Genomic DNA, 10,897 nt, shown 5'->3' with positions numbered 1-10,897 from the left:
CATCTCATGAGAAATTCAAATTCTCATCTCATGAGAAATTCAAAATCTCACCTCATGAGAAATTCAAATTCTCACCTCATGAGAAATTCAAATTCTCATCTCAGCACCAAAACACAACGAACACTTCATAGACGTCGGTTAATGTACTGACCGACGTCTTCTCAAAAACAGGTTTACAAACAAGAGAAGTTGCCAGAGAGTAACATTCATTCATGGACAAAAATAATACGAATGTTTATCTCCTGAAAGACAAAATCCCATTACATTGGAATGCTTTTATCCTTATCTTTACAAATAAAGTACCCACAAAATTCTTGACAAAATAAAGGTCCACCATTAAATGAAAATTTCAACTGGAAAAATCAAGTAAACCACGTTATTGTTGCCCCAAGGGAAGTAGGCAATGATGCAATAAATCGAGAATAAGCCTTTCAAAAAGTGAGCTTAAATTTAATTTAATCGCGCAAAAATAGACTAGTTCCTAAGGTTAGGATTTTTCCCACTCGTATTTTTTAGACTCTATTTATTACTTTTAGACTCTGTTTATATCTAACGCGTGACTTTTTTTTTATTAGTACGAAGAATTTTTTTGTGAGAGCATATAATAAGACACCAATTATTTTTAATTGCATAGTTATATATAAATTATTTAGGTTTAGCTATATCGTAATTTATCAATTGATTTTAAATGTATAAAAAAAATTAATATATAATTTGGTTTTGAATGTAATTTTATTAATAGTGATATAATTATTATATTTTAACTATGACCATGTAATAAAATCTTAAAGGTTTAATAGGTTCGAAGGTCCCTATATTTGGAGGTTTGTTTCAATTGGGTCCTTCAATTTTGAAAGTGATCAATAAGGTCCCTAATTTTGTCAATTTGATTCAATAGAACCCTTTCTGATAAATGTAAATAATGCCGTTAAGTTTTTCAATACGTGGCACCTTGAAGCTTCCAGGTGTCACAGTTTCAAGGATTAAAAAATTTTAAAATTATTAGCAAATAAATTAATAAACGTAAATAAATCATCCCTTCCCAGAAGAGCACAACAAGAACACAATGAGAGAAGACTGAGGAACACATTGTTCATCCGAAGAAACCCCTCACCATCTCAAAGCGTCTGTTTACTGTGTTATCTTCTGGCAATCAAGACTGCACCCAAAATGCAGTTTCAGTGTCTGTAATTTCCATCATATTTAAATAACAATAGGAGATAAGTATATATTTCCCAACATCAGACTTCAATATCCATTTGCCTACGCCCAGAAAACACTCTAGAAAAAAATGTCATAAAAAGAAGGGTGTTTAGGACACCCCAATTCAAAATTTATGATGAACAAGCATTAGATTTACGGGAAAGCATAACTTGATCAACCATTAAGTAGTAAAATCCCTGCACTTAGATATGGCAATCGAAAAATTAAAAGAAATGGCAGCATTCTATCAAACTGAGGCACGGAGATTCGAAACAAAAGAGACCATCGAAAAACCCCAAAAGGTTGTCTCGACGAGCCTCTGGGACTATTGTCTCTGATCTTTAAACGGTGGATTCAGTGGTGGCGGCTTCCTTCTCTTGGACGGCGACGACCGTGGTAGGGGAAAGGGGAGAAGAGAATCACGTGCGCGTAGGGGAAAGGGGAGAAGAGAATCACGTGCGCCGGTGACATTGGCTGGATTTGTCCCTGGTAGTGAAGGTCATCGTCGGCGACGCCTTGGCTCGAGTGGCGACGGCTCCGGCAGCAAGCTGCACCACCGGCGCGACCTTGGCTCGAGGTCTGAGAGGCGACGACTGGCGGCGCGAATCGCTTGGATGAACTGCAGAAGGCGGGTTCATATTCCTCTCGCGCGAAGGAGAAGGGGAAAGGTGGTGGTGGTCCGCCGCGATGACTGGCGGCAGCTCCGGCAACGCTTAGAGGCGCCGGTGACGCTGTGGACGGCCCCTCGTGATGGTCGGTTGGGAGGAGGCAGTGAAAGCTTGAGCAGTGGGGGAGGGTGCTTCTGGGTTTCGATTCGGTGCCTCTAGGGTTTCTCGAAAATTTACCAATAATTTTAAAACTTTTTAATCCACCTATACACTCAAAACTCTGCCACATGGAAATGTCAGGGTGTCACGTATTGAAAAACTTAACGGCGTTATTTACATTTAACGGAAAGGGTTCTATTGAATCAAATTGACAAAATTAGGGACCTTATTGATCACTTTCAAAATTGAAGGACCCAATTGAAACAAACTCCCAAATATAGGGACCTCCGAACCTATTAAACCAATCTTAAAATATGTGATATTTCATTTGAGTTCGATAAAATTGAGCGTAGATGGCATTGTTGTGCATTGTATATATAATAAGGACAATGATATTTTGACAACTCTTTTTTAACAACTTTTTTATAACAATACACATGTCATCATTTTATTGGTCTGTTTGAATTTATGTTTAAAAAAATATTTGAAACGGACCAATCATAGGCTGCCATGTATACGTTGTTAAAAAGTTGTCAAAAAAGAGTTGTTAAAGAGACTTTTTTTATATAATAATATATTCTTCAGAAAGAAAGACGTGCATACTTTATAATCTATCATTGCCAGATGGATCACCCTCATGGAGTGGGTAAAACAATACATAACAACTCTTTTTATGAAATCTACTTTTTCCTATTACGTTATTTTTTTTTATATATATTTTTAAGAATTGAAAGGGAAATAATTGATAATCTAATTAAAAGTCTAACTCAATCTTTAGAGGTGATGTTTCTTTTCATAAACACAAAGACAATTGTTTTGATACATAGATCGAAAATTATACCTTCACACTTTACGTCACTTCTTTTATTATAAATTATCTATTTTTCTCGATGTCTTATTGTATCTTTTTCTTTAAGGTCCAAATCCAAGCTGAGTGATACCTGTTAAAGACATTCTAATGTTTAAATAAGTTTTTAATTGTACTAATTAGTGATACATATGACAGTTAGACTAATAATTGTTTTAGAAATTTCGAAAGTTGACATTTTAAGTAGTTGATCGACTGGCAGTATAGTGTGGTTCGAGGACGAACCAAGCAGAAGTTGGTGGACTTCCTGTTTTTATATCTTACTAACATGCCACGCAGGAATGGTGTGTCCTCTGAGTGGGTTGACTCTCCTTTGTATACCTTCTTCTCCTCAAGTATTTGCAAAACATAACAACTATTAAGACAATCAATACCTGTGGTGTTCTCCTCTCTTGCAACTTCACTTCTAGCCCTTTTATATCTGGATCTTCTTCTTATTCTCATTCTATTGTCTTCAAAGCCACTATAAGTTAGCACTTGGTCTTGATCTCTTAACATCATTCTTCCATCATGTACACGTATCACCATTTTAGAAGTCCTCATAAAAGGTCTTCCCAAGATTAATGGAATTCTTCCCTCATTTGCCATGTCCACAACTAGAAAGTCAATCAAGAACTCCAACTCCTCAATTCGAACAATTGCATCTTCCACCATACCAACTGGCCTCTTAATAGATCCATCCGCAACTGTCAGGGTAGTATTAACTGGTTTTAATATTAGCCCTCCAATCTTCTTGAAATCACTAAAGGGCATCAAATTAACACTTGATCCTAAATCGATCATGGCTCTCCCTATATCCACATCATTAATAACACAAGGAAGAGTCAAACTCCCTAAATCCTTCAATTTTATTGGATGGTCCTTCTTTCTAGGCTTAACAAACCTTTCCCGATCATCTTCATCATCAAGATCAATTACCTCTCCAAGATAGTACTTGATCCTCTTAGAATAATCAGGAATTTGTGGAAGTACAATTGTTACGAAAATCATTACCTGTGGAGTTTTCTTCCTTTGCAGCTTCTCCTTTGGCCCTTTTGTATTTGAATCTCCTGACTACCCTCCGTGTAGTTTCTTTAGAGCCATAAATCAACACTTGGTCATGATCCCTTAACTTTATTCCTCCATCATGGATACGTATAACCATCTTAGAAGTCCGCATGAACAGTCTTCCTAAGATTAATGGAATTCTTCCCTCATTGGTCATATCCACGACTATAAAGTCAACCAAAAATTTCAACTCCTTAATTCGGACAATTGCATTTTCCACCATTCCAATTGGTTTCTTCCTAGACCCATCCACCACTGTCAATATCAACTTGGTGGGCTTTAATTTTATCCCTCTGATCTTCTCAAAATCACTGAAGGGCATCAGATTAATGCTTGATCCCGAATCAATCATAGCTTTCCCTATATTTACATAATTTATGATGCAAGGAAGAGTTAAAGCCCCTGAATCCTCCATTTTCTGCGGATGGTTCTTCTTTCTGGGCTTAACCAGCTGCTCCTGATCTTCTTCATAACCCAAATCAATTAACTTTCCAAGATAGTATTTGATCCTCTCATCATACTCAAAAGTTTGTGAAGATGTTCTAGAGTTAATGGGTACCTTATTAAGAATATTATGGAGTGATTCTCTAATACTTTCCTGCTTTTTTTCTCTTTCTGCTTTCTTCTCTTCACATCTCTTATGCTTATTATGAATCATCTCCTCCTCTTCATCCTCACTGCTTCCAATCTCAATTATTTCGTCCTCTGGCTTCCTTGGCCACATTGGATTTTTAGGGTATTGAGGTGAGATAGGAGGGGTTGGTTGGCTGAATAACCTCACCCATCTCAAAATCTTGTGTTAAAGGAAACAAGCCATTTATAGAAAACAAATGAATTAATACAAAGAAAAACTCTAAATATATATATTTTTTTTTCTGGCTAATTCTTTTGATAATATATTTCCATATCTACACAAACATCAATAAAAATAACAAACCAATTTTATCCAAAAATAGATTCTAAAATATAGGTCCTTCAAAATAAGCTTGGGACAAACCTAAAAGTAAAGTAAAATAGTTGTTTCATACATGATTATAATGTTCAATAGATCCTTAACTATTGAACTAACATGGCAATATATATTGAATTGACTAGCGAAGTTCATGAACTTTGTTATTTAAGCGTTTGAAAATTTTGTTCTACACCTACACAATGAATTATAACTAGATTCCCAAAATGGAAAACTATAGTGTATTTGTGACATATTTTGAAATAAACAATTCATATCAAGAGTCTCGTTTGAACATATCAAACTCGGTCAAGAAGAACTATTTTAGTGGAAATTAATTGACCTCTAGAAATAAAAATCAATACTAATAATTATAAGATGATATTAGTAATGATAAAATGCGATTACAAGTTTCAAATTTAGGACAAAACAAAGTGAGCTTCATCATAAATTATGCTAGTAGTCAAATTTGATAAGGATATAGAATGTTTTGCATTCTCCTCTAAACAATTATTTTCCAATTTTTGTATTTCTGTTTATATGCCTAAAATATTTTTGAAAAAAAAAAATGTATTGCCTTCTATATTATTTGGTGCTTCTTCTATTCACATATTGTTGTATGTATTGGTAATGGCTATTAATTAAGGTATCTTTAGACTATTAAGGTGTTCTATAATTATCAGCTCCTTTTTTTCTATGCTAGTTTTAAGTCTACTAGTCATTAAAAAGATTGAAAAACGTTTAATTTTTCCTTTTCTATTTTCTTATGTGAATGCCGTGGAATATGCTGCACAAGAGTGACACACAAAAGAAGATATTCTTAAGATAAATAGAAAAGGACAATGATATTTTGATAATATTTTTTTAATATTTTAATATCATTTACGTGTCATTTTATTATTAGTCTAAAATTACTCCACAATCAATAATAATAATCATAAATACCATTATGAACCAATCACAAAATGACACATAAATGATGTTAAAATATTGTCCAAACTTTTTTGTCAAAGTATCATTATCCAATACGAAATTAGCATCATTTTGTAGTAGTTTTTATACAATTTTGGGATTGTTAGAAGCATAGTTAAAAGTCTATATTATTATATGATATACTTTTTTTAGTCGAATACTTGGAAGTTTTGGTTTTGTAGGATTTGGATTTCTACCTCTACATCTAGGTGATTTTAACATGAAAGACATAAGTTAGTTACTACCACATAACCCTTTGTTGTGAATAGAAAATACAATTGGAGAAATAAATATAAAAAACAAAAGAATTATGAAAAAAAAAACCCTCATGCGAATAATTATTTTACCATGAATTAAATATTTTATAAAAGAGAAATCTATTTTTTATTCAAATATATTTTCATGAGAAATGAAGACATTTAAATGACTTGTCCAAACACAACTTTACTATGGAAAACGAAATAATATGTTCATATAAACAAGAAAATGTAAAAATACAGAAATTTCACTTGAAGCAATTGAGACTCTCTTAAAATCTAAATTTCTTTACAATTCTAAAATATTCATTCCAAACGCAACCTTAATATATAAGTATTTTACACAAAGGAAGCTGAAAAAGGAGTCTGTTCCGGCAGAGATGATTTCTACAATTTATGCCATTGATGATCGATAAGGGTATATACAACGACAGCTTTCACTAAAGTTTCTTATATTAACAAAAGTATTATTTTAATATGTATTCCAGAAACATGGATTCCTTTAAATTATTAAAAGTTTCTTATATAAACAAGTATTTTCAATTTTAAGAAAATCATGTTTGGGAATCTATATTAAAATAACACTTTCACAGATAAGAAACTCTTGATCTCCAAGGAAGTTATGTTTATCCAACTCAAACTGTCTTCACAATATAGAACAAGAACAGACAGCCTTCTTGGGTGAATCATCCACCTTCTTTTCTGTTAAAACAGAAGCAGAAATGGAAATATCAAACTGTATTGTTTATTCAACTTTCAAACAAAAGGTACAGAGTAACTGGTGTAAAAAAACTTCAAAGCTGGAAATATGCTTCGATGTCTGGGTCGACTCTTCACCTGCTGTCTAACCTAGGTATCTCCTTAAACAATTATTACTATATTACTGTATCATAATACCCTCTACAAGATAAAATACAATTACAGCTCGGTAACCACCACATTGTGTTTCGGATATTTCTTCCTCCACGTTTTTTTGTGACACTTCCCACTAATTCTGGAATATACTTTATGGAGTGTAAAAAATACATTCCAAAAAGCCTATTAGTATGCTTTACTGAGTGCAAAATTTGTATTCCAAAAAACCTATTTCCGAATGAATGAGAGGTAATACAGCAAAATTGTGGAGGTGAAGAAAGAGGGATCCTTATGTTTGAATCCCAAGTGTCTTGCAATCTAAAGAATCTCTGAAATACAAGACCACTGACACCACCCACACACAAGTAAAATGACAATCTATAGTAATCAAGATTTGTACGTTCACCTTTTTCTAATAATAAGCTTAAAATTGTTCACTAGTTTACACGGTAAGCACCGCCTCTTTACCCAAAAACAAGTGTCTTGACCCATGTTACGGGATAACTGTCTAACTCGTAACAATCTTTTCCTAAACAATTGTTCGAAATAAGAATCAAATTATACATTATACCAATTGTTATAACACTTATCATTAGACTAAAAGTAATAGCTAATAATTAAGACACAACTCTTTCTAGTTAAGAGCATAGCAACTCGAATTGACATTCGAGTGTGACTTAACCCCTCCAATCTCTATCATAGGACAATTGATGCACCCTACAACAGAGCAATACTAAAACACTTGTTGTACATGTCTTAGGGGTATGAGGTGTTATATTATTCAAAACAAGTCCTGCTTAAGAGTTACCTTCCCCATACGAAGTAATGCAGTAATGGTAAGATACATGGATTGACAACCAAACCGACAATGAAACCTCCACATGTGATCATGGATGATAAACTTCACAGCTTATGAAGCAATACAGTTATTATTTATACATCGAATGTGGAGGCCTGTGCCGCACATAAAATAGGAATATAACACTGAAGAACGTCAGATTCCTCACTTTCACATGTTTAGTTATACTTCACTAGCATTTTATATTTTGAACCTAAAAAAAGAAGCATACCCATTTCCTTTACCACATGAACCAAACAGGGGAGAATCAAATTCTCAATTAAGAGACAAAAATACAATATTTCACTGCTAGTACCGATTATACAACTTGAATCTAGACAACTTGTGCATACTAAAGATAAATAACACACAAGTTTACGTTAAATTATTTAAAAAAAAAAATATCGTTCCAAACAGTAATTTCACATTTGAAATGAATACATGTTCAATTACTTATTAGTGTAGTCTATAAATTTACTAAGTGAGCACAAGAATCTCTCTTAACATTAGATGATGCTAACCGGACCAAAGACTGTTGGTGCTCAACACAAAAAGTTAATTGTTTGGGAAAAAAAATCAAAAGATGATCAACTACTATCCCGATATAGCTTTTGATTTTCACTTTTCAATAACATTTACGGTGTTTGTTCAACTAATCAAAGCAATGAAATTCTATAATTTGATGCACAAAATTATTGCAAAACCCACTAATGGCAAGCCCGTTTACTTTTTGTTGTATACAACACATTTCTTGTTAATTCGGATTTTTTTAATCAAATAAATGTCAAAAGTCAAATTACAATGCATATCAGGTTCACCAATAGATGGAAATTATCAGGACACACAATATAATAATTTTAAGCTAATTTTAAATTTTCTCCAACTTGATTTATTGTGGTATTATCGTAAGTTTATTACTAAATATATTGTATATAATTGACAATATATAAGTGTCACCAATTTAACCACAGTTTAGTTATTGTTGATCCAATAAAACAAGTGTTTTCACCAGTTCAGTGATCAAAATGGGGATTTAAGAAAATTAATCTAATGGAAAAAGCTGGCTAACCTAATTAATCTACTAGTGCCCCTCAGTTCTACATCATTTATTTCGGATAAAGGAGAGTGAGGTGTTCCATAAGAGTATTAGTAAACCATGTCATCTATCATGCAGATCCAGCTGCAAACTCGTGGAATTGGTTCTGATACGTGCTCTACTTAATTTTCATACCAAGTAACATATTGAAACAGCTTAAGAAAATCTAACTGAAAATTTTATGTATTCCCTAAAATAAGAACTTCACGGAACTTACCAGCTTTAGTTTTTGCGAGAGATGGCTGTACAACAACATGCATTATTATAATACTTCCTGCAATCTCACCAAATAGTACTTTACATTGACCAACAGTCTTGTTGTTTTCCAAGATTTGACCAGAATTAATCAATTTCACTTCGTTAGCTGACTTTGGCACGATCGTTTTACCTACACAAGGGGGGAAGGGCAACAGATAAAATGAAAGAACAAGAGAGAACCTGTCATATCCTATTTTCAATAATAAGTTGTAAAAAAAGGAGCCAAATCCGTGAATAATCACTATAACAAAACAAAACTCACAAGGCTAACATATGTAAAAGCCCCTACCTAAATTAGAGTTATAATGTTTAAATACCACTTTTTAGTTAAGAAATGTCACCAAACTTCAATTTGAATCGAACAGAAAGAGCCCACATTTTCCTTGCTAAGAATTTTACCATAACTTTCTAATGTAATGCTTCTATTATCAGTATTTTACAAAAGAATGGTAATTTTGTCAATGATACTCAATTATATCAAGCAAACTGGAAAATAATTAAGATTCTGGAATGATCTTAAGATTACAGTAGAGGCAAGTGAAGAGAGAGCAAGACAGAGACCTTTGGGCCAATCGGAGACAATCCTCTGCTTAAGCATATCGACAGTGGCGGCAGATGAGTACCTGAAGGGTCCGATATCGGAGCCATCGTACAACCTAAACTTGATGTCAACCAAATCCTCTTCCGGCATTTGAATTGACTTTTTCTGTGCCTTCTCAACCCTTACCCTTACCCTTACCCTAACCCTCACCCTTCCTTCCTTCCTCGATTCCTACAATTCCAATGAAGATTGATTCTATCTGATTCCGTTATTACACACAAAATCGAATCTTTCGAGATCTGCGATTGAATTAACTATAGCGATGAAAGAGAAATTGAACACTACCTTCACAGATTGATCAGAGTGAAAACCATTCAGACTTTTGACTTTATTCGTGCAGTAATCTTTTGTTCTGTGCTTCTGTTGGTGAAGGCTGAGCTCACTCAACGACAACTCAACCATTAAATTAGGAAAACAATTACGGGTAAGAGGTAAATGAATTCCTGTACCTGCGTATTACTGTTTTTTTTTTTTTTGTTCTAACTTTAACATCAATTTTTTTCACGCATTTTATCATTAATTTCTTCGATTTTACAAAAAAATTGATGGTAAAATAATTTCAACTTTTTAAGGACATCTTGTATATTTTTATATATCTACTGTCAAATTTTACAAAAGAGCTTAATTAAATTATTTTCAATCCTTCAATTTGTGTGTAACTTCCAATTTAATTATGGTTCATTAACTTTTTAAAAACATAAAATTTTTCAATTGTCTTTATACGTAAAATTTTGTATAAACTAAATAACATAATAATTATTTTATCCCATTATACTTTTGTAAAAGAGCTTAATTAAATTATTTTTAATCCTTTGTAAATTGTTTTCAAACTTTCAAGTAAATTTATCGTCCATCAAATTTTAAAAAATATAAAAAATTTCAATTGAATTTCTACATGTCAACTAAATTAGTTTTTGACCCGTGTATAAACACAGTCTTATACTCTTTTGTTTTATTTTGTATTTGTATTCAAAAATTAGTATAATTATTATTTTTGAAAAAAAAATATTTAAATAATTATATTTAAATGTTATAATTATATATAAGTAAAAATATAATATTTAAATTAAGAGTTTGATCATATAAAATAAATAAATAATTAATCACGGACATTTTTATAAACAAATTAATTAAAAGTAAATAATATGATTTTAATATTGATTTATTAGGTTAAAGTAATGAATTA

The 10,897-nt window shown here is 32.5% G+C and overlaps 1 protein-coding gene across 1 annotated transcript; it reads right to left on the bottom strand.

Moving 5' to 3' along the window:
* Positions 1-6,258: 6,258 nt before the first annotated feature.
* LOC106768304 (membrane-anchored ubiquitin-fold protein 3) lies at positions 6,259-10,155 on the bottom strand. The gene is made up of 4 exons (XM_014653375.2): positions 9,997-10,155; positions 9,672-9,882; positions 9,070-9,240; positions 6,259-6,765 (listed from the first exon to the last, which is right to left on the bottom strand). The coding sequence occupies exons 1-4, from the start codon at positions 10,111-10,113 to the stop codon at positions 6,710-6,712; spliced, it is 555 nt and encodes a 184-aa protein (XP_014508861.2). The 5' UTR covers positions 10,114-10,155; the 3' UTR covers positions 6,259-6,709.
* Between the last annotated feature and the right edge of the window lie 742 nt (positions 10,156-10,897).

Source organism: Vigna radiata, chromosome 7 (assembly GCF_000741045.1).
Source record: "Vigna radiata var. radiata cultivar VC1973A chromosome 7, Vradiata_ver6, whole genome shotgun sequence".
NCBI lineage: Eukaryota > Viridiplantae > Streptophyta > Magnoliopsida > Fabales > Fabaceae > Vigna > Vigna radiata.
This window is presented reverse-complemented; position numbering and strand designations above follow the sequence as displayed.